Source organism: Vespa crabro, chromosome 22 (genome assembly GCF_910589235.1).
Source record: "Vespa crabro chromosome 22, iyVesCrab1.2, whole genome shotgun sequence".
NCBI lineage: Eukaryota > Metazoa > Arthropoda > Insecta > Hymenoptera > Vespidae > Vespa > Vespa crabro.
The window spans coordinates 617947-643247 of NC_060976.1; the positions used below are offsets into that span (position 1 = coordinate 617947).

Below are 25301 nucleotides of genomic sequence, written 5' to 3' on the forward strand. Positions count from 1 at the left end.
CTATATTGTCACGACATGAAACAAATATTAATCCTGGATAGTAAAAAATTGCGTTACCTGTGAAAATGAGATATGAAGATCGGCCTAATAGATACTACTCCGTTGATATGGGAATATGATGGATATCTATTGAATTTTCTTTTTAAGGACAAGTCATGTAGCTTTATGATTAAAAACACTATAACAAATTGAAGATCGTTTGACCAATATTTTCTAGGAATTTCACAAAAAGAAAGTGAGGAACTCATACGCGTAAAACTTTAGACCAATCAACCAACAGAAACCCATTTTTATTAGTTTGGAAATTTTAATGATTTTACGGCAGTTTGGAAAATAATCGTGTTCCATTTTATTTAATTAGTTAGTGAATAATTTTGTATAATGATGTCTCCGATTTCATTTAAATTTAGTATTTTATTGTACCAAATACAATATATTTTTTAGTATTCACGAAGTTTCCATGGCAGCTGTTGTATCTTCTGTATATTTACCTTTATCCTTACCCAAAGCAGCAAGTCTGCCTTTACCTCGTCTGTCTATTATCTTTTTCCTATCCTTATCCATTTTTAACTTGACAATTACGGTCTAAGAAAACATATATTACATTTAGATTAAAAATACAAAGATAAATATAAGAAAAATAATTTATTTAAATAAATATCAATCAGTGCCAATAGATCTGCAGCAATCAGACCAAGAAAACAAATGAGCACACATTCAAAAGAACTTTGAAGATGTATTCATAAGTGTAACTATTTGTCTGATTCTCAAAGAATGGTTTAGTTCATCATCTGTCATTGCGTGCTTTTATAAATCTATCTATAAATATCATGAAAGTTTGTCAAATTACCTTTGAAGGATCAATACCAACATATACATTTGCTGTGTTAGCTTTCTCCCTTTGAATTCTTTCTATATATATAACGAACTTTTTCCTGTATACTTGCACAACTTTTCCTACTTGTTGGCCTTTATAGTGACCACGAACAACCTAAAAATTAAATAAATTATAACATTAATAATATTAAGCAAATAGAATAAAATAATTTAAATAGTTTTTCTTTATCTATATTTTTGTATTGAATCTTTTATATTACAACTGTTCTATAGATCAATTAATCAATAATTTCAAGTTGCTTTCATTTTATATTGTGCAAATAAGAAAAATATTAAAATAAAAATAGGATTTATTGCAAAAGTGATATTAATAAAGCAAAACGAATGTAATGATAAAATTAATATATTGCTTAAAAGTTTCAAGAATCTATATGATTAAAAATGATGAAAAATAAACTTATGGATTATATTATTTTCAATTATTATATTTTAATAATTTAGTCGGAGAATAAAAGGTTCAATATTATGATCGTATTCTATACCAATATAATTTTTAAGCTCTGTTACACATTTTTATATATTTCTAAGACAACCATTATCATACTCTTAAATCGAATAAATTATTCATATATGTATAAAAAATATGAAAAAAATTAAGAACCATGTGCAATATAACTTAATAAATACATTAAAAAAATTTAAATATAAAGAATAGAGTCATCAATAGAAAGTTATAAAATTAACCTTCAATTATCGAAGCATTGAAAGTATATTAAATTAAATTAACTAACCTGTACTTCATCATCCTTACGTATTGGCATGGAACGTACATTGTATTTTTGTCTTAACTCTTTTGAAAGAGGTGCAGACATTAACCTTCTACGTATATGAGAAGGAGCGGTGAAGTGACGTTTACGATTTTTCCTTCGTGAGGAAGATACTAATTTGTTGAATTTCATTGTATTTATCCTCCTACATTGAAAATATAACTATATATTTTTTTTGAAGGAAAAATTGAAGGATAATAATAAGGAAACGCCAATAAAAAACACTGTATGTTTGTCTGATTTATGTATAAATATGTATTCACATAAATAAATAAATAATTGAATTTGTAGGTGACTTTGACCTTATTGATTCTTATTTATGTGAATAAATAATATTTTACCATTTATTTAAGTTTGATCAAATTGGATTTTTACAGGTTAAACTCACCTACGGAATTACACACCGCGACATTAACCTAAAGAACATCACAGCATCGGAACATGAAAAACAACGATACTAAAAGATGTAATATTTAGAAAGGAATATTATACGATATTTATATGTGTGATGAAATTGTCCAATTCCATTGAAACTGGACAAAAGTGCAGACACTAGCGCCGCCTAGGCAGTTGGCAGCAGTAATAGATTATTTACATTACGCGATTACCAATCTCATTACTTTATCAAATGAGCTGTCTGAAAATACAAACAAGAAATGTTGGAGTTTGCACAAGAGAGGATAAAAAACCGAAGTCTATTTGTGGTTTTTTTTACTCTAAAATTAGGTTCGTTTTTCTCAAAGGACAATGGTGCTTTTAGATTCTCTCGCACATAAACTAATATAATAACAGATGTATTTATATAAACGCGTTTATATTTTATCGTTATTAAATTCTATATCATTTACGGAAAAATTATTTTCATGCAATCATTGATTAGCTATTCTCTATCTTTTATGGAAATAAACAAAACTCATTTGAATATAATTAACTTCATTCGTATTATCGAGATAATGGCATTGATGTGTAATGGCATGAAGAAGAAAAGAAAGTATAAATACTAACAATGTTGTCATACTTGGGAATTCTGTTGTTTTTAGACCTTCAACTTGGAAATAAAAAAATTAAAAACGTAGCTAATAATAAAATTATATTACTATTTATGTTATACGGATCTTCGAAAATTACTGTCTTTTGTATCATATTTCGCAAATGTTATTTTACTTGCATATATAATTTCACAATTTCTTTTAATCTGGAGATTAACAAACATATTATATTATAATAAATGTAGTACTGTATCACGTTCTGTATTCATCCATTTATTTATCGTACTAATTATTAATGGAATTAATCAAGGAAATATAATTATTTGTTAATCCAAATATGCTATATCATTCTTTTGAGGATTGTATGTGGTGTTTGTAAATATCCGAATAAATACATTATGTTAATATATAGATAATATCATGTTTCTTTATTGTGCTTTTTATAAACTGTAAGAATAATATCTAGATATGATAAATATATATTTTATCCTTGACTTTATTGCGACAGTTATAAACAAAGAAGAAGATTTATCCTTCGCTTTATCCTTCAATATTTATCTTACTATTATATACTAACTAAAGTATACAATATATACGTGTATACGTGAGTAATATACGAATGTGATCGTGAAAAGGAGAGAAAAGGAGAAAAAATAAAAACAATACATTTTTTTCGAAACATTTCGTTTTATTTTCACAAATGTGTTTTTAATCCTTAATACGTTAATGAAATTTCATTTTACTGGTAGCACTACAATGCAAAACACTTCAGAACTCAAATCATTAACCCTTTGAGTGCTATGGGCGCACATATGCGTCCAGCGAAAGTTATTGATATAGACTATGGACGCAAATACGCGCCTGGCAAAAATGATCAATGTACTATGTTCAAATGTATATGTTCGGCAATTGTTTCTATTGTCCAACATTCTGAAAAAGTATTCAGTCCCCGGCGATCGTCAGCGTCAGCCGTGCGCCGTCCGTATGGGCTGCATAGTCCACGAGTATTCAGCACTCAAAGGGTTGATCGGTTCATCTTTTCATTACGACTTACGAAACTCGGTATGAAAACCATACAAAATTACATTAAACAGTAAAACAGGTTGTTTACTATTTACAAAGATAGTAAGTAAGTAGATAGTAAGTTTATGCTGTTTTCAAGTACAATTCAACAGAAACTTTAATTTATATTTATTATTTATTATGTTTGTTAATTTTTAAATTGGCAAAAATGGATGAACTGATTAATGATATATGAAATAATAATTTACATGTACATACTAAAAATTCATTTATAAGAATTTTCTCTATTTATAGTTTCATTATTCTACTTTTTAATAGATACAAACATTATTAATAGCAATTATTAACCCAGTGCATTCCTAAGACCAGCTGTATTGCTCAGGAACTTAAAGACATTCAACTCCTATGACTATTGTCACTATCCACATCATTTACCGATTAAAGCACCTTGCAGACGGTTACCAACACATTCTCAAATTGTTTGTGATACAAAAGGTTAATTGTTACATATATCTTTTATTTTACATTATTATATATTTAGTTGTTTCCATTATTGTATAATTCAATTTATAATTATCAATTGGTAAATTATGTAAAGTTATGATATAGGTAATGTTACATCCTTCAGCACTCTCACATTCAAGGACTTAAGATCATGTTAATTTTATCATGTTTATCTTATGCCTGCTATATTAGGAGTCATTTTTTGATAAACGTCGTTGTAGCTAATAGGGAATATACATATAAAATATAAAATATAAAATATAATTAATAGATCATGTATGTACATATAAGATTTACTATAAGGACATCGAGTATGTACAGCATAATAAGATCTCTTAGAACAGTTTACTGCACTAAAAGAAAAAAATGTCATACGATTGCATATCACTTTTCGGCGAAAGATGAACGAACATCGCTAGGGCATAAGGATCTCCCACTACACTTGCGACAAGTCATGTTGATCCGCTACCCGAGATCGTCATGATGCATTATTAACCCTTTCACGCAGTGACCATAATGGGTATAATCCCCTATATAAGCAGCTCTTATATCAATATAAGCGCTCCTTCGAACAGTTCAAATAAAGATTTTAAGGAATTACAATAGGTTACTCACGGTTAAATACCGAACTCATTTTTAAACTTGTATTTACGCTTAATTTTTAGTTCATTAGTTCTTAGTTCTATTCGGTAGTCTTAAATCCAAAACAGACATGTTCTCTTAAATCTACTTCTCTTAAATTTGCGATCCTAAATCTAACTCTGTATATTTTCAAAATACCTTTCTGTAACTCACCTGTACAAAATCACCTTATTAGAATACATACATACACATACACATAATCTCGATCAATCATTTAATCCTCTATTTGCATTTATGAAATTTTAATTATAAATAACTACAAGTGCGAACAAGCTGCATGGACGATATCTTATACGTTCCTTCATAAACTGCTACAACCCGCACGATAATATTTACGAAACTCCCAATCCTTATGTTTAGAGCTTCTTTTTTATTTCCCATGTCTAGGACACGACGCGCAGGTAGGAAAACTCAACTACGACGTATTATCATTACATTATATGATCCAAGTAAAATCCTTTGCGATGTTTTGAGAGTATTATTCGCGAGAGAAGAATCCACGTTATTAGAATCCATAGAAATATGGTTTAGTGTTGTTTGGTTTTGTTCAGTTACTAGTTGTATGATCGTGATCTTTACATCTGAAGCACGTTATTCTCATACCAGCTCTGCTTCTATGGGTATTATACTTTTTATTATGATATGATTGCTCGCGTAGTAAATGGTTATTAAGTTGGTTTGTAGTTGACTAGGTTTTGCATACATTCAAAGAGGTTCCTCTTAGCCCTTTAACTATTCATTCGACTGATTCCTTCTCTGACATGTTTATTACCTGTTTGTAGTAATACTCTACCATGTTCTGTACTGTTTCTCTATTATGTTTTTGTTTTCTTATTGAACTTTCCTCGTATGGAAAAGTCTGAATAAGTCATTTCATTCTGACTATTGACGTTGATTCGGGAGAAAATTATTACACTGCCATTTTGCTCAATTTTTTCATCAATTTGACTAATACATGATGTTTGAGAATTTCATAGTCTTTAATTTTTTGAATTCATCTCTCAATGTCGAGATTTGCTTTAATTGTTGACGCACAAGTGCGTCTCTCCATTGTTCACGGTACTTTCTCTTAAGGGTCATATAACACCATTGGAAACAATTATTCTTGAGAACCTATCGGCTATTAGCTAAACAGAACGCATAGATAAAAAACACATGGCCACCTTTGTCTGAGCTTAGGCATTCTTAGTAAAGTACCTGCGTTTCAATAATGTGTTGACCCGGCCAATAAATAAAACAGTAAAAGTAGAAGCCTAGGCTCAATAAGCTAAGAGTTATCTGATTTTTAGCTTTGTAATATCCATTGTCATAGTCTAATGACACAATCATTAGAACAAAGAAGGCACACACGGAATTTTTAAACATTCCAATGAACTATCTCCGATCAATGGCCATTTATTCTTTTTTTTTCTATATTTCAAACTCCGTCCTTTACCAATCTCATTTTAGTCTGCGTGGATAGTTCTAATGAGACCAAAAGGCAGTCAAGTTACAGCTGTTGGACTCACAACGTCTAAACTCTCAAGTCTCCTTTAGAATCAACCACTACAACTAACTACACATTATACACGAGACATTTAAACAATTGTAACTCATCTGATCAAATATACGGTGAGATTTACGTAACGTGCAACATTTAATATCGCGTATTTACTTCTCCATTTCTCATGGGATCCTTTAAAGAACGCGCGTTATCTCATTAATTTGCGGAAATTCGGTGAGCGGTATTTTGCTGACGACCTACAACGGTATCCTAGTCGAGTGCCGTCGCCCTTATTCATTGCGATCAGTGGTTTTATAGCTCGGACAACAAGGATGAGACGGGGGACATTTCCTCCGTGCGAATCGACTGTCATCGCTGGTTTGGAGCGAGAAATGCATTTTCAAAAATGCTCGCGTCAACAATCAATACCGGTCGAATGTTGATAATATTTTATTTATTTTTCATAAATATGATGCGCTTACCGGGTCTTCCTCCAAATAAAAAGGTACACGACCTTCGTATTGATTATTGTTGTTGACTTTTGTTGTTTGTTCTTTTCTTACTCCTCAATATGTTTGAGTTAGTGAAATATTCCTTAATATATCTTCTTGACTCCTCGAATTCACCATCCTTTAATCATCATTTTTCGAATATCGATACTCTTTTTACGACTATTGGACTATCAACACACCACGCAATTAGCAGTGTGGTATTCTAACTACTGGAACAATGATTACACTGTTTCGTTATTATAATCTAAAATAATAATATAACAATGTAAAAGACATACGCACAACAAAAGTTTATATCTTTTTTTAAAGTGTGTTACGTTGCATCTTGCAATTTCGCTTAATTTTTTTCTTTTAAAATAGTAATCTACATTTTTTATTATCTATTGGGAAATAGATTAAACTAAATATTTTCGTGATTCGTTCACCCATGAGCATAAAATTTTTTTATTTTCTTATGGCTTTATTCGATTGTTGATGCTTCTGCTTCCATATCTACATGGGATCTTTCAGTCTCACGCTTATTAATTGCCTAACTCTATTAAACTTCATCAATCGTCTTACTTGCTCTAGCTATCTATCTCAGTTCTCTTTCATTTACTCTCACTCTCGCAAATGCTCATTTTCACTCAATCGGCATATAACGAGGGACAATATATTGTACATAAAACAAAGTAAATTTTGTCTGATATATTTTGTTATCCAAATTCAATTCTTATATTATTATATTTAATAATATATTTTGCAGTTTTTGTTGAAAGTACAAGAGATAAAAACTGTTTACATTTTTCAAGCATACCTACAATCGCAAATTTCTTAGATTCGTTTATTTACGTCTTATAATGTTAACACCAATATATATGCACTTGCATGTATTCGAATGAAAAGAAGTAGGAAATAATAAACGCATTAATTAAAAATGTTATATTTCGTACATAATAGTATACAGATAGTCTTAAGAACTAAATTTATTAGATTAAGTTAAATACTCGTTATTTTTTATGCTTTTCTTTGAAAATTACTTGTAATCGACATTTTTTCGATTCCAAAAGTAAAAATATTTTGTTAATTAAATGTGGAATTGAGTAAGTGTCGTAAGTCGCCAGCATAGCATTTCTCATAAATAAAATGTGACAAAACGAATATTGAGCATTTCGAAAATTAAGCTCCTGTTATGTTAAAAAAGTGGAAGGAAGAATAAAGGTAACTACTTTGAAGGTCATATCATCGCTATCGATCAATTGCGTAAAGTTGTTGGCTAACGCCTAAACAACCAGAATGATTTAGGAGGGGCATTCAAAAAGTTTCTTCCTAAATGGTGGATATTTCTTTTTTACCATAACTTATTCAGGTACAAAAACCCTTTTTCAAGACTGATAGTTTTCGGATAGATTTCGTATAGCTGATGGGAGTTTATAGAAAACGAAAGATAAAATATCCATGCAAGAGAAATTTGGAATTGTGTTAGGCATTTTGTTTATTAGTCATCATCGAATTATGAACAGATCATTTAGCATGAATAAATCAAAGTTTTTTATGGTTTTATTATTATTATCATAGTATATTATTATTACTATTACCATTATTATTATCATCATTATTGTAATATTATTATAATACTAAGATATTGCATTCTGTAGAATTGCATATATACAAACAATATCACATCTTAATCACGATTAAATTCTAACGTACAATTCACGATGAAACGTACAATTGGTCAGAATCCTTTCCAAACCTCTCAACTTGGAATTTTCTGAAATCTTTGGGTTACGAAAAAAAATTAGCGTTTATTTAAATATGTATTTAACTCGAAGAATGTGCACGGCTGGTTGGACATGTTATCCATTGGTTCTTCCTTCTGCTCGTGGACCGTGACGTTTTCAGGTGGCGTCGTCGCTTGTTGTTCTTCGGGTTCTGGTTGTTTAGCCAGATGTAAGAGGAGATGAGTCAATGAGCCCCATAAGGCTCCTATGAGATGCAGGCTTCAGCCGTATATATTATGCGTATCCGTGGAGGAGCGTGTCGGCAATATATTTTATTAATCGAAGGGCCATGAAATTGGCTAATACCTCGGCAATTGCTGATCCGAAGATCACAAATGCTCCCCACAGACGTTGTCACGTACTTGATGCAATCTTGTTTAGCTACTCATCGTTCATTAAATTGTAGAGAGATATTTTCCCTGAAGGTATTTGCCTGCCGCTGATTCCTCTGGCGAGAGTGTCGAGGATGGCGGGTTTCTCTGCAGGTTCCATTATGTATGACTATAGTTTATTTAAATCTTCGTTGGAGTAAATTCCGCTTGTTCCGAGATGTTCGGGATCGATGTATCTCCATATTGGTTTTGTTAAGGGTTTAATTACCGAAGGAGATATTGACTTCATTAACTTAGGTGTGACCCTATATCAGGTGCCATATAAATTATACATATTTGGTAGTAGTTCGTTGCAATCCTTCGGCGATGCTTCCTTTAAGATGATGCGCGTCTTAGGTGCTAGAAAGTATGAATCCTTGCGATAGGAAATGGGTAATTCCCATTCTTCATAATAGCATTCTTCAGTTTGTCTGATTTTTACTTCTATTGGAATGCATTTAATTATATTAGGTGGACCGGAAAGTAATTTCGCTTTCTTAAATTAAATTCAAATGAATAAATTTTTAACAAGTTTTTATTTTTAATCAATAATGTAATCACCTTCATTATCAACAACCTTTTGCCATCTAGTGTGCAAATTTTCAATGTCAGACCGATAAAAATCAATTGGTTTTTGAGTAAAATATCTCAAGATGGCATTTTGGACATCATTCAAATTTTCAAATTTTTTGCCACTAAGAAAATGTTGTAGCGATCGGAATAAATGGAAATCCGAGGGTGCGATATCGGGCGAGTATGGTGGGTGAGGCAGTACCTCCCACCCCAATTCATTAATTTTTTCCAAGGTTCGTCTTGCACAGTGCGGTCTTGCATTGTCGTGTTGCAGAATAACGCCTTTCCTGTTGACAATCGCCGGATACTTTTCGATTAAAGATTGGTTCACTCGATCCAATTGTTCACAATAAATATCTGCATTAACAGTTTGTCCAGGTTTCGGTACTTCAAAATGAACAATTCCGCGTATACTCCACCAAACACACACAAGCGCCTTTTTGGGATGTAAACCCGGCTTTGCAGTACTTCGTGGTGATTCATTTGGAGAGAGTCACTGCCTTTTGCGTTTTGGATTATCATATAGGATCCATTTTTCGTCTCCACTGATCAAGCGATCAAAATTCTGTATGGTGCCGTTGAAGCAATATGTTGCATGTGATGAATCGGTTGGCTTTGTTCTATTCGGACAGATTATGGGAGACCCAAACATCTGCTCTGCTTATTTTTCCAATCTGCTGCAAATGTTCTTGGATGGTCGACCAAGGTTGGTTAATGAAGTTAGTCACATCCGACTAAAGCCACTGTTACTCTTACTAAGTATTATATAAAAAGAATATTCATGATTTAAATTGAAGATTTTATAGTTAACTCGTCTCGTAGGACGTCGAAGAACGACAGATACTGACAGTCCACTTTGCGCTGCTTGTATGCTAGTTCTTATCAACTATCGAAGTGGTGGGGATCGTCCTTATGAAAGGGAGAGTAACTGTTTAGACCGTGAGTCAGTGATGCAAATTTCCATGATGTCGACTTATCAAGCTTGCAGTTAAACTATCTTATTGAATTTTAATCTATCGGCGTGTACTACACGCCGATTGCCACGCAAACTAACGGCTTATGACCTGTCACCAAAGAAAAGCTTGTGTCATAAAGATAAGATCGGAAATAATTTATCAGGCATAAATGATCGCGAGTAATTTCTTTTCGATGGTGGAATAATTCTGTTCCGCGTGATTCAGTAATTTGGAAGTATACGCGATAGGCAAATTCTTACCTTTTTCACTTGGCTTAAGATTCCTCCGATCGCATATTTTGAAGCGTCGGTTGTAATAACAAAAGATTTCGTAGTAGAGGTTCCTCACATAGTAAATTTCCCAATGTCTTGAATGCTTTTTCCTGATTATCTTTTCATACGAAAGCTACGTCCTTTTTTAATAAATTTGTTTGTAGTGGTTTACTGATGGCAGAGAAATTTTATATGAACCGTCTGTAGTAGCCTGTTAATCCTAAAAACTGCTTTATATTTTTTGCGTTCTGGGTATACGAAAATCTCGTACCGCTCTTATTTTTCCTGGATCCGGTTTCACTCCGGCGGAGCTAATGATATGGCCCTAGGTAAGCTACCTCTTTTTGTAAGAAGTTGCATTTTTTCGGTTGTAATTTCTGTCTTGTTTGTCTTAAATGATCGCATAGCTTGCGGTATTTAATGTGTTTGGTGAGAGAGCTGGAAGATATGTCAATATCGAGATATACAAAAAGTTCGTTTCTCTGTAAATCCGTAAGGATCGAATTCATGAGGCGTTGGAATCTCGACGGGGCGTTCTTTAAGCCAAAGAGAATCCGCGTAAATTCGCTCGTATGCTGTCGAGAAGGCCGTTTTCGGTGCGTCCTATTTACTCATTGCGATCTGATGGAAGCCTAAAACGAGATCGAAAGTGCTGAAGTATTTGGCGCTCCCTAATTGATCCAATATTTCGGTAATATTGGGCAAGGGATAGTTGTTCTTAACTGTTTTCTGCATTCGATAGTCGATAACGAGCCTCCATCTCTTGTTACCGTCCGCTTTCTTCGGAACGATCCAGAGAGGGGAGTTATAGGGCGATGGTAAAGGCTGGATGATGTCATTTTTCAGTAACTCCTTGATTTGTTTATTTATTTCCTCTTTGTGGATTGGTGGAAAACGATACTGTCGTACGGAGACCGGAATAGAATCTGTGGTCTCGATTTTATGGGTTATTGTGTTGGTGAACGTGGTCTCTAGGTAAATTATCTCTAGGTAAATGGAATAATTCTAATGAATCTTTTATCATGATTTGTGCCGTTTCCTTTTTTTCTTTATTGAGCGAATCTATGATAATGAGCAAGCTGGATATTTTTCAAAGCTTTCGCGTAGTGTTCTTCGAATTTATCGGGACTTGTCCCGTAGTAGGAGTTAGGAGAGGAAGGACGAGAGGTTTTGACGACGTTTGTAATAGCTGAAATTCTCTTTGTCTCAATCGTATGTGCGAGGCATATTTGTTTAAGTTTTTCGGCATCCTTATCTCGTCCTAGGGGAGATGTGGAGTGCATGTCGAGTTCACTTGCCTCGAGTCTAGGAGTAGGGAAATGAGAGATTGCAGCGGTTGAGCGCGTAATGTTATGCGTTTCTCTCTTAGAATCGCTTGATTGAATCGTTGAAATGCGAAACATCGTAGACGAGCTCTTATGCCTAGGGTTAATAAAAGATTCACGTCGGCCGTTTCGAATTCTTCGAGATCGATTGGTATTGTAATTTTAACATCTTTCTCATTCGTGTTGAAAACCTTTATAAGAATTTTGCCGTTGTCATTTGTAACTAAAGCTTCTCCTGCAAATATTTTTTTTCCAAAATCGATTGCGGCTATCGCTCTCGGTTTAACGAAGGGCATAGTCATTCCGTACCATTATATTTGTTCTTTTATGAAATTAATCTTTGTTGTATCTTTAAAGAAATCCGAACCTATTATGCCGCCATGAGGGATAGGAAAGGAGTTTGGAACGAGGTGAAATTTCACGGGGTAGCTATAAACATCGATGGTGGAAGAGCCATACGTAACGACTGTTTTCTTAGTAATTCCGCTCAATTTTATTTTATTTTCTTAGTAATTCCGCTCAATTTTATTTTATTTTCTTAGTAATTCCACTCAATTTTATTTTATCATCCCATAATAAATCGTCATCGGCCATATCTATTTTTAAGATGTTTGGTTCAGATCCCGTATCTACTAAAAATTCTGTTTCTGCTTTCAGGTCCTTGGAAGCTATGGCGACAGAAGGAGTACTCGGGCCATTTTTTAACTTGATTTTTTAACTTGAGCGGACGTGGAGAACTCGTCCACTTTCACTGTTTTTACTGGACGCAATTGTGTGATTGCTTCCGAGGTTGCGTCCTTCAACGGAGGGAGGTTGCCGTTTCCCACTTGTTGTTCGCGCCATTTTTTCTTTCGGCATTCCTCTACTACTTGTCCGAAGTTTTTACAATATAGGCAATACACAATATGTTCTGTATCCTTTCTTCCCTTTTATATTTGAAGCATTTTTCCTTAGTGTGTCCTATCCTGGTACAATATGTACATTCCTTAGGAGGAGAGGACGTGTGTACGACATGTGTGGATTTATCTATATTGTTGCGAAAACGTGGTTCGTTACATTGTTCCGGAGCGCTCCTCTCCCTATCATTCTGACGGTTATCGTTCCTATATTTCGGATTTCGAGGAGGCGAGAGATCTTTCCTACGTTCTTTCTCATATTTTATTTTAGCGTATAATTCTAAGGCCTGGTCGTATGCGTCTGAGAGATTTTTACAAAGACGTGTTATTATCAAACGATGGTATTCGAGCGGGAGACCATCGCAGAAACTTTGTAAGGCGAGATCGTCGATTTCACATGCTTTGTCTTTGGTTAATCCCTCTCTACTGCGCATTTCATCTATCAAGGCTTGATACAGGTCGTCCTATGTAGTCTATCATTGATTTGTTATTACGCATGAGAATGTTTCGTAATTCTGACTTATAGTGTTCGTGCGTATGATAAGTTCCGAAGATCTGACGTAATCTATTATACAGATAGTCTATTGTTTCTATATCGTGGTCGGTGATAGTTGTGTATGCTATACCTTGTAACTTATTGATCATAAGTTTGGTGGCTGTGATTTCAGAAGTTGAGGGCTCATTTCTCGTGCTCTCCTACAAACATATATGAAAGTGTTTACAGGCATATTCTTTCCATCGAATCGCGCCACGATATTCATAGCTTTGCGTACAGAGTAATTATAGGTTAATTCGCGAGATTCGTTCGTCTGTTTCCGCATGAAGTGAATCTCTTGTAAGATTGTCGTTAACGCGTCCATTTCAGGTTTTGGTACGTTTTCTGATGCTCTAATAAGTGCTTCTTCGCGTTCCGCGAGCTGGGCTTCTTTATTGCGAATATGTCGTACTATCTCTTCGTATTCGGTTTCGGTCGGTCGTCTAGTTTTGCTTCGCATCTCCATTCTATCGTTAGATGCGTCCATTCATTCGAGCTTACTTGCCTTGTCGTTGGACATTTTATGTATATGCTATTTATGTATCCCACCGCTGTCACCAGAGATAATGTTACGTCCCGCTCAGTACGGGCCTTAAAAAAATATATTACAATTTTTCTAAGGAGCTCTTACTTGTCGCGAGATTAGTACCTTTTTGGCTCTTAACTGCTATGTACAGTTTTAGGCTCAGGATAGGTACAAGTACACACAAAATGATTCGAGACACGGCATTTCAGAGATTTGTTAATGGATGTACTTACCTTGTTCGGTGATCCCCGTGAATTCCGCTTTGATCTTCAAATATCTGGGTGTTCGCGGTTCATGGGGTGCTAAATGAGATACTGGAACAGCCTTCCTGTCGAACGTGATTGGGATGAGGTGGTAAGGTACCTCGTTCTCCTTGTTGGCTTCTTCGTTGGAATAGACCCCGATGACGTCGGTGAAGTACGTGTGAGTACCGTGTAACGTCGTGAGAAGTCGGCGCAAGTGATACTTTCTATCGGCACGACGTGTTCTCGGCATTCGTGAAGATTTTGGGAGAAAGGCTGATAACTCAGGACTCGTTCGTGCTCCCCATTAGTGAGAGGTTTTGATAGGAAGTTATCTTTCGCTTGTGCGAACTGTACGCATCTCTAACGAAAGTATAACCTTGAGGTTTTAAGGTTAAATAGTAAGGAGTGGAAAGATACCACGTGAGAAAATTTGTCAACTACGCGGTAGAAAGTTTACTTAATTAATCAATTCCCGAATTGTAGAGATAAGAAAACTTACAGGTTTGAATTAAGATCATTAGAAGGATCTCGAATGATTTCGATACGCGCAACCGGGGTTATTCAAGTAAATATACACAGTGAGTTCGAACAAAACTAAATTTATTAAAGTATAACAAAATTATAAAGTACAATCGCGGACAAAGTTAACTATCCTATATAACACTCGGGAGGAAATAACCCTCAGGAAATAAATTTCGAAATAACCAAAATAACCGTCGGGAATGACTTTCAGAGAATAACCGATAAAATAATCCTCAGGGAGTGAACGTTGAAATAACCGATGAAATAACCCTCAGGAAGTGAACGTTGAAATAACCGATGAAATAATCCTCAAGAAGTGAACGTATAATAGCGTTAGCTTTTAATTTTGTGTCTTATGAGTAACAATATCTTGAATTGAATACATAAGTATTGTGAAAATGACTCCCTATACGGTGGGCACGAGGGGAAAAAAGTTATGTGCGTCTTTTTGTTAAGTGTAAGAGAGGCGTCGGACGTAACAATATAACATTCATTAATAATTTCTCAGATAGTATGTAATATTAGGTTGGTGCGTATGAAATGTCGGATTTTCTTTAAATGTGAACATTTGTCTCCCTGTTTTTGTTATGCTTTTGTTTTTGACATAATCTGGTTTATAGTCGTACTGTCCATTGCCAGAGTCACATTTTAGCAAAGAAGATTTTCTCAAAAGTGTTCCCTTTTGTTATTTGCTTTGAATTTTGCATCGATATGAATTCAACCAATATTCGTGTAATTTTCTTATATGAGTATAAACTTGGTAATAATGCTGCAAAAGCTGCACGCAATATAAACCAGGCGTTTGGAGAGAATACTGTGAACGATCAAAAAGTGCAGCGTTGGTTTGAAAAATTTCGGTCTGGTGATTTTTCCCTGCAAAATGAACCGCGTGGGAGATCTCAAACGTCTGTGAAAAATGATGCTCTGAAAGCATTGGTGGAAACGAATCCAACTATTTCTTCAAGGGAACTTGCTGCCAGAATGAAAGTTGACCATACAACAATATTGCGACATCTTTCTGAAATTGGCAAGGTGAAAAAAATGGATAAGTGGATACCGCACGAACTAACCGAGCGAAATAAGCTGGATCGCTTGAACGTATACTCATCATTGCTAACCCGATTTAATCGAGATCCATTTTTCGATCGGATCATTACTTGTGATGAAAAATGGGTTCTTTACGACAATAGGAAAAGGTGTGCTCGGTGGCTTGATAGGGATGAGGCTTGTGCTCATACTTCACGGAAAATTTTAATCACAGTTTGGTGGAATGTGACTGGAGGAATCTACTCATTCCTTCGAACTGGAATGACAATTACAGCCGAAAAGTATTGCCAGTACATTGAAGAAATGCATGAAAAATTGAAAATTATACGTCCATCACTTGTTAATCGGCATGGCCCAATACTTTTTCACGACAACGCTCGGCCGCATACATCATACAAAACAATTGTGAAATTAAATGAATTAAAATATGAAATTTTGCAGCACCCACCTTATTCACCGGATCTTTCGCCAACTGACTTTCATTTATTTAAACATTTAGAACTGTTTTTACGGGCTAAACAGTACGAAAATGAAGACAGTCTGAAAAATGCCATATCAGAGTTCCTTGATTCTAAAGATCAGAATTTCTTCAAGACAGGCATCTATGCATTAAAATCTCTTTGGGAAAAATGTATTGAAGTATATATTGGAGCATATTTTGATTAAATAAACAGCTTTTGGAAAAAGATATGCAGTTTAATATATTCACTTAAGAATCCGACATTTCATTCGCACCAACCTAATATAACCATCACGTAATTATTATTTGTTTTGTGAACAAAGGAAAAATTGTACATTTATAATTTAAATACAATCAAACGATTTGAAAAACTCACAATAAAAATTTTTAATGGACAGGTGTCAAAATCTAATTAAATTGAATGCTATTAATGTACAAAATCAGTGAATGTTTTAGGAAATATAAATTTAATAGATATCGAAATAAAAGTAATAATATTATTTGGGGAAACGGTTATTATTAAAAACAATAAACAAATATTTCATATATCATTTTTGATAAGATAATAATTCATTAGAGGTACAACATTTCTAAAATGGGAATCGTCAATGTTGTAATATATAGATAACTCGTTGACAATTATCAATTAAAATCATTATTTAATTATTACAATAACATAAAAGATTTAATCCATGTGTTTGTAATTTCCGAATAATCCGACTCAGTACATCATTGTCCAATATAGATGAAATTTTTTTTATTGGTTCTTTATGATCCGACGGAATGTTTAGGATACTTAACTTGGGGAAATATTGTTTATGAAACAAATTACAGAGTTTTAAATGAATGAATGAGACGGGAGAGATGGTTGATGTAGAGCAACGTAAAGTACGGAGCGAAAGTGAGAGGAGGAAATTGTGAAGTAGGTCACAGTAATCAAGCAAACGGATAAACACGATGGATAATATGCTTTCCTACGGATGCGGCTGCTCCAGTTAAAAACTCGATCATAGAAAAGTATATTTGATTTCGTAAATTTCGATAATTTTTCGATTGGACGATAGAACGTCACATATGATTTGAAGAGTAATATGAACGTTTGATACATTTTTCGAATAAAAAAAGTGTAAAAATGTTTTTGTAAACATAACCTGTAGGTCGTGCTTCACAGGAAATACTTTAGTAAGTAATAATTTAATACCGGTAAAATAAACAAATTTTGAGAACATCGAAGTACGGTATCATAAATAGGTTAAAACCAGATTAAAACGCATATGCTGTATTGGATAGTTAAAAACGAAAATAGGATTGTATATATTTATGAGATAAATTCTAGCGAAAAGGAAGTGAGTTTTTTCATACCAATAGCAACATTACAAAAAGTAAAGTTACTTAAGTCTGCTCGTTACTTGATACGATATAGACGTATTTCCTATCGCTCGTGAATTGTTTACAGTTCTTATAATGTATATTAACGACCTCTTCTATTATCTCGTCACAGTGATAAGTACGGACAATAAGAGTACATCGTATGCTGCTGGCTCAAATATGACGCCAATAAAGCTAAAAATTTCAAAATTGGGAGACATCTGCTCTATACGGAACACATCAAATAACGAAGTAGAGAATATCGACATGTTCACTAACACTTTAATTTATCGAGCTGAGTCCCTATCTACTAGCAAAAAGAGGAAATCTAATACAAACGCATATATGACAAATTCACGCACGTTCCATTAATCCGAAATGTGGCTACAAGATATACCTACACACAACTCATATAGTATGCTCTCTAAAACCGATGCTACATCAACAGGTAACATTAAAACAAATGAAGACACCAAAACAAATGAAGAAAATAAACCTCCTCCTATTTACATTCAGGCTCAAGTCATTGAACCGCTGATAGAATTACTTGAGCAACAAGTAGGTAACAACAATTTTACTTTAAAGCAACTTAAAGATAATCAGAAAAAAATCCAGTTATCATTCTTGGATCACTATAGAAAAATAATAAACGCGTTAAAAAGCAAAAATGCAAATTTTCATACCTATCAACTTAAAGCTGAAAGAAGTTACAAGGTAATTCTACGCGGAATTCATTTAAAAAAAAATTTACAGAAAATCATTGACGAATTCAAGCACCACAAACACGTTATTAGGACGATTAATAATATAGTCAAATATGATACTAAATAGTCTCTATTTGCTATTGAACTTGAACCAAATAATAATAACAAGGACATATGTAGCATAGAAAAACTACTCAACATATTAATTATATTTGAACCGCCAAGATCGAAACGTGATATACCTCAATGCCATCGCTACCATATACGGTCATATGAAGAATTACTGCAATAGGTTAACTGCTTGTGTTAAATGTGCAGACAATCACTTAACTATATTTTGCCCACAACAGGGTAAAATAGTAAACGCAAAGTGCTTTAATTGCCAAGGTAATCATCCAGCAAGTTATAAAGGCTATTTGGTAGCTAAACAATTACACACAAAACATTTCTTCCATTAAGACGAAGAATACTATCTGAAACTAACAATAACTATATTTTTTATGCCACAGAATACAATTCAAAAATAGACACTTCGCAAAACTATACTAAACACTTTTACAAGAATAACAGAACCTATGCACAAGTAACAGCCAAACAGACCTCGCAACAACAAAACCTAACACCTCCTACTTGCTCAAAAAATTCTCCTGGAAATAAATATACAGAACTTAAACAACTTTTAATCTAATCTGCTAAAAATGTGGAACTCATAACAGACATGGTCTCAACACAAACATTACTGTTACAACAACAAACACGTCAAATAACTGTCATGTTAGATCTCTTAACAAAATTCTTGAATACCTACAAATAGTGGATGGATCAATCAGAATAGTTGTTTGGAACAGCAACGGATTACAATAAAGATTTCAAGAACTCAAAATTTTCAACTACATACATAACATTGATATTATGGCAATTTCAGAAACTCATCTTACAGTTAAAAATTATGTAAATATACCACACTACAGTATATATGATACTAAGCACCCATCGGGAAAAGCATACGGAGGTTCTGTGATTATCATTCAAAATAATATTAAACACCATCTATATGCCAACACTCCACTTGACTATCTACAATCAACAACAATTACACTAGAAATCATAACTGGAGAAATACGAATATCGGTTATATATTCACCACCAAAACATAATATTATTCAAGAGCAATATTCAAATTTCTTTAAAAGTCTAGGAAACAAATTTATAGCAGTAAGGGATTACAATGCTAAGCACAAATATTGGGGATCAAAAAGAACTTCGCTTAAGGGTAAAACACTGCTCGAAATTACACAGAAATTATCATTAAAACCTCTATCAACCGGGGAACCCACCTATAGGCCAGCAGCATCAAACAAATTACCTGATCTTCTAGATTTTGCCATAACTAAAGAACTGAACAAGGCACACTTCAAATTAATTTCAAGCATAGAACTGAACTCTGATCACACACCTATACTGACAGAATTTTTACAAAAACCAATCCACGTAGAAACTATACCCAAATTATACAATAGAAATACGGTCTGTGATAAATTTAGGTCAATTATTGATGAAAAACTAAATTGCAAAACCCCTCTAAAAACACCGGAACACATCGAGAATGCTGTGTACTACATAACAAGAATAATTCAAGAATCAACATGGTTATTTACTCGTGATATACAAGAAAATAAAATAAGCTGTTCATACCCAGCTTATGTTTTGTAAAAAATTAAACAAAAAAGAATAGCTAAATACAAAGGGAAAGGCGTAAAACGGAAGAAAATAAAAGGCAGTTAAATGCACTCACAAGAGAGGTTATAATAATGATAAAAGGGTTTAGCAAATATCTCTTAAACCTTACACCAAATGAAGATACAAATAATTCTCTCTGGAAGGCAACAAAAAAATTAAAAAGACCAATAATGCAGACTCCAGCATTACGAAAACCAGACGGATTTTGGGCAAAGACATCCATGGAACAAGCCAAGACATTTGCTAACCACTTATATAAAACTTTTCAACAAAATAGTATGGCTACGACGGGAAATGCTACAGATGTATGCGATAGTACTGAAAGTGAAGATCAAAACAACTTGATATACATTGTATATTGTAAAGGTGGACATTCGAAGGGTGCCTGCACCTATGCTATCTCGCCCATTAGGGCATACGCTACGGAGCCATTTACTAGCAGCAACCACCACAACGAAGAGACCGGATTCGGAAAAACCCAAAACTCCTGCCGGCGGGCAAGGTGAGCAGTTTAGCCACGACCAACATCCTCGCAGCAACGGATCACCACGCTGATGCCAGCCTATGGGGAACCACGGGGAAGCCCACTCACAGTACCATGATCCTTGGCACTCGTTTCGTAGGATGGGATGGGATTGGAAGGATAGCAGGTTTAGGGGAGAGAGTTTGGTGGTAGAGAAAAAAAAAATAGGAAAATGCATACGAGCATCTCCGACCCTATCCTGTTCGAGAATGGGTTAACCTGAGAAGATTACAGGCACCCACACCCATCATCAGGACTCCGACAATCACAGCTGAACAGGATTCATGAACTAATAACCCTTAATGAGGAGGGTTTCTTTGCAAAACTCCGCGAAGAGGGAGAAAGCCTCGGCCGTGGAGACAAGATGTCTCGCTGCTTCCGGCCAACTCCTTTCACAGAGAATTTCTTCCAGAGCCACCCTCTGGGGTTCGTAAACCGGACAGTCGACGATGTGATGCGAAACCATGTCTTCTTCGTCACAATCGGATGCTCCTTCAGTGATGATGTTCAGCGACGTCAGGTTGGCCTTAAAAGCTCTGTGTCCTGTAAGAAACTGAGATGTAAAGTGGTTAGGAGAGACAAAACGGACACCCATCCTGTTCTTGATGTCCGGAAAAAACAAGTACGTTGTCCTTTCTTTTGAGGAATTCTCCCATCTGGACTGCCAATTCTTGAAAATTTCCTCGTCGACCTGCCTTACTATCGCGCGCTTATTTTTCGTGCCTTCCAGTTTCCAGTTTCCGCGTCGCTATTTCGGTGCTCCTATTCTTCCTAATACCGTATAATCTTCTACGTTTCAATAACTGGAGATCAATCGGCGGCTCCGTCGCTACGACGCAGAGGGATTCCGTCGCGGTTGTGCGGTACGCAAAGGTGATCGAGATGAGGGCCGATCGCTGGGTCGCGCTTAACTTTTTGAGATCGCCTTCGGTGCAGAGATCCGACCATCCTGCTGCCGCGTACGTGACCGTAGGGATGAATACGCCTCGATAAATCGCCCGAAGAGCGCAATGACGGAGCCCCCATTCTCTGGCTGCTAATCTATCTAGCTTCGCGAACAGTGGTCCGACTTTACCGTTAAGGTAACGGCAGTGTGTCATGACCCCCAGCCCTTTGTCGAAGTATACCCCGAGGTATCTAATAGAATTCTTAAATTTAATATTATTGTTCCCTATCTTTATGGTGGGGGGCCTACTTGCTAAGTTGGTCTTTCTCGCCGTTTTCCGGTTCCTATCTGTTGTCCTCCCCTTTTACCAATGGGTTTCCTCTTCACTCAGTCGCTTTTGAGGACGATAGCTTCCGTCTTATGTTCGGAGATAGATAGTTTCGCCGTCGAGCACCATTCGGTGATGCTGTTTATCACGCGATTTCCTGTTTTCTCGAGTTCCTTCCTAGAATCACCATCTATGATGACGAGTAGGTCGTCCATGTACGCGATCGCGTTAATTTCCGGGGATTCCTCCAGTATCCGGAGAAGTTGGTCGAACATGAGGTTCCAGCAGGAGGGACCAAGGACCGATCCTTGCGGGCATCCTCTGAAGGCCTGCTTCCTCTCGAAACCTCATGCTCTCCTAAGGCGATTTTTACCTTGCGGTCCGCGAAGTAGCTAGTCATGACGTTAAAAACGTTTCTCGGACAGTCCCGATCTTGGAGTGCCTTTAGGACTAAAGGCCACCAGACATTGTCGAAAGCTCCTGAGATGTCGAATAACAACGCGACGACATATCTCCGTGAGGAGGCAGAAACGATTCGGCGCATCTCTACTATCGTGTCTTCAGTGGAGCGTCCCCGGGACAAAGCCGAACTGTTTATCTGAAAGTTTTCCCGGCGCGAGGGAGATTTCGTTAATGCGCAACTTCAGCAGTCTTTCCAGAACCTTCCCTATGATGGAGAGAAGACATATGGGTTGGTAAGACTTGGTGTCCTCCGCGTCTTTGTTATCACCTTTAAGGAGTGCTCTTAAGGAGCCCTCTTTCCAAATAGATGGGAAGATGCCCCATTGAAGGCATCTGTTAAAAAGATCAACAAATTGGGATGGAATAGCAGCAAATGCTCTCTTGAGCACGCACACCTCGATAAGATCCGGCCCCGGGGCCTTCCTGTTTTTGAGGGATCCTATGACATGCGCGACCTCTTCCTTCATGAAGAGAGGGACATCCGCAGTTTCGGGAACGTTTCTGGAGATATTCCGTACCGCTCGCTGTTCCGGCGTATCTTCGGACACGCAGTCATCCGGAACATGCGTATTGAGGAGGACTCTTGCCGTATCGCGAACGTTCATAATTTTCCCGCCTTCTCGTTTAAGAGTGTTAATCACTCTTTCGACGCGAAGTTTACCTGCCTGTTGCTTGTATATGTACCCCCACAGTTCCGAGTTACCCTGCTCCGTGACGAATTTCCTCCAGCTCTCTAATTTGGCACATCGTACCACTTTACTATAGTTCCGCAACGACGAACGATACTCGCGCATTAACCCGAGGCGTGCCTGATAGTCTTTTTCTCGCTGAAACGCGCATCTTAATCGAGATACTTCCTTTTGGTTCGTTAACGCTGATGTCCATCATAGGTTGGACTTCCGGTGAGCCTTTTTACAGGGCATAGATTCGGAGCATGCGGTTTGTAGGACACTTGTAAGCACGTTGGCTCGTGTCTCTACTTCTGAAGCCGATCCTAAGCTGCTTCCCTCTAGTCTTGCCGCGAAGAGGGAGAGTAGGCGCTCGGCGAACAAGTCCCAGTTAGCTATTCTAGTGTTGAACCTCCTGTTCCCCGAGCCTCGAGCACAACCCCCTCGACTCGACTCAGCCTTCGGGGGATGTATCACGATATCTATTGAGTTGTGGTCACTGGACGTCCAGCCTGTTCTGACTTTCCATTGGCCTATAAGTCGACTCATGGATTGTGATGAGAGGGTTACGTCGATGTAATGATTACGTGATTTTCGTGAATCGAGAACATGTCCATCCATATCTTCTGCAGACAATAGATTAGACAGTAAACTACATATTCCTGATGTCGGACAAAGAAAACAAGATTGCATTGTTTGTTCTGATAGGAAAACACCTGGTGGCAGGCGTCAAACAACATATTATTGTCAAACGTGCACTAATCAGCCTGCAATGCATTTTGGGGAGTTTATCACTCTGTACAAAATTATAAAAAATAAAACATTGATTTTTTTGCAAATACATTTCCCGATTTCAACCAATTCATATAAGTCCAACATCATTATAATATGTTAGTTAGTTCCAAAACTATACTAAATAATACGAGTGTCTGTAAATGCGTTTCTGCCACAAAGTAGCGCCAAGTAGCTGGTAGCCAACGTCCAGAATGGTTCGGAGTGCAAAGGGTTAAAATGAACTCTTTAAGACCAGCGAATCATTCTGAACGTCAGTATAAAACTCGCGTTGGAACACTCAATCCGTTTGATATACGGGTGTCGAATATATCAGTGTTACATTCATCTTGGCTCTATTAGTATAACCTATAAGTTGGAGATATTTGGCAATTAAATTTCTATATATATTCGTTAAAAATACTTACGATTTGATCGGTTTGCTCGCGAGAAAGTTTGGCGTTAACATCTTTTTAGTATAATGAGATTTGTGTGCAGTTACCTCTTTGCATCTTTCCTGTCAGATATTATTGAATCTCCGCTTGGATTTCCGGCTTCCGTTGATTACGAGATCTTCGTCAGTAATATTTAATGCCTTGGTTGTTACAAAAAATGTTGAGATTAATTTTCATCATTTGGTCTGTCCAGAGATGTTTTTATTAATACTTTGTTGGCGGATGGAAGATTCAGCAAACTGACTGAAGAGTGTGTAAAGTGGCACTAAGTCAGTAGCAATTATCTGTTTAATATTGGACAATTTAGAATTAATGTTTCAAACAAATGGCAGAACCAAAGTTTGAAATCAGTGATTAATCAATGATAAAATCAGTCAAACTAAATTTTATTGTGGAGAAATAAATTTTTTTGATTATTTGATACCAATAGAATGTTATAATTTTGTAATAAAGAACTAATTAATCTTTGATTGTAATTAGTATCAGACTGATATTTTTAGACAATACAGATTATTTTGATTTGTTTTCTTTTAATTACCCACAGATTTCAATTAATTTTTACAAACACGTTAGTCGACCCACGGAATAAATATAAGAATATGATAACAAATTTCATTGTATCTTAAGCACGTTTCAAAAAGATTTGCGTCTTCTCTACTTAACGTTTATTTGTTAAACTTTATAGATAGGAAAAGATATTTTTTACTATTCTAGTTTTTATTAAAGAAAAACGTATTACTACATGAAGCTCTTTATGATGTGTTTTTGCACCGACATCGAAGTATTTATGAATCATTTGGTCGACTCATGTATATATATGCTCTTGCTCAGTGTAAGGATAATCCATGATCAAAGGGATAGCTTGGTATTTCATCTGAACGGCGTGAATCCTCATTTTTTTTTTAATTTCATCAACAATGAAACATGTAGTCAATATTTCCTCAGCTATAACAAATCCGTACATGTTTGTTACTTTTCGAGACTATCTTATAGATACAATATTCCGTCAATATCTTGTCTTAGCGTTTTTTCGGTTTTGTGCACTTACTAGCTATGCAGTTTTCTTTTATTCTTTTAATGATGAGATA

The 25301-nt window shown here is 35.6% G+C and overlaps 2 protein-coding genes across 2 annotated transcripts; one reads left to right on the top strand and one right to left on the bottom strand.

Annotated features, from left to right (window-relative positions):
• Window positions 1–394: 394 nt before the first annotated feature.
• LOC124431900 (60S ribosomal protein L26-like) lies at window positions 395–2194 on the bottom strand. Its single transcript, XM_046980298.1, has 4 exons — window positions 2053–2194; window positions 1629–1809; window positions 851–991; window positions 395–585 (listed from the first exon to the last, which is right to left on the bottom strand). The coding sequence occupies exons 2-4, from the start codon at window positions 1794–1796 to the stop codon at window positions 448–450; spliced, it is 447 nt and encodes a 148-aa protein (XP_046836254.1). The 5' UTR covers window positions 1797–1809; window positions 2053–2194; the 3' UTR covers window positions 395–447.
• A 13318-nt stretch (window positions 2195–15512) lies between these two features.
• LOC124431833 (histone-lysine N-methyltransferase SETMAR-like) lies at window positions 15513–16514 on the top strand. Its single transcript, XM_046980173.1, has one exon. It carries the CDS (start codon window positions 15513–15515, stop codon window positions 16512–16514), a length of 1002 nt encoding a protein of 333 aa, XP_046836129.1.
• The last annotated feature ends 8787 nt before the right edge of the window (window positions 16515–25301 follow it).

Bases quoted from the DNA above. Each gene is read 5' to 3' on its own strand.
- LOC124431900 (XM_046980298.1), bottom strand. From the start codon at position 1,796: ATGAAATTCAACAAATTAGTATCTTCCTCACGAAGGAAAAATCGTAAA. The intron at 992-1,628 runs GTTAGTTAATTT...TTTAATTTTTAG, and splicing joins GTAAGGATGATGAAGTACAG to GTTGTTCGTGGTCACTATAA. The intron at 586-850 runs GTAATTTGACAA...ATGTTTTCTTAG, and splicing joins TTGGTATTGATCCTTCAAAG to ACCGTAATTGTCAAGTTAAA.
- LOC124431833 (XM_046980173.1), top strand. From the start codon at position 15,513: ATGAATTCAACCAATATTCGTGTAATTTTCTTATATGAGTATAAACTT.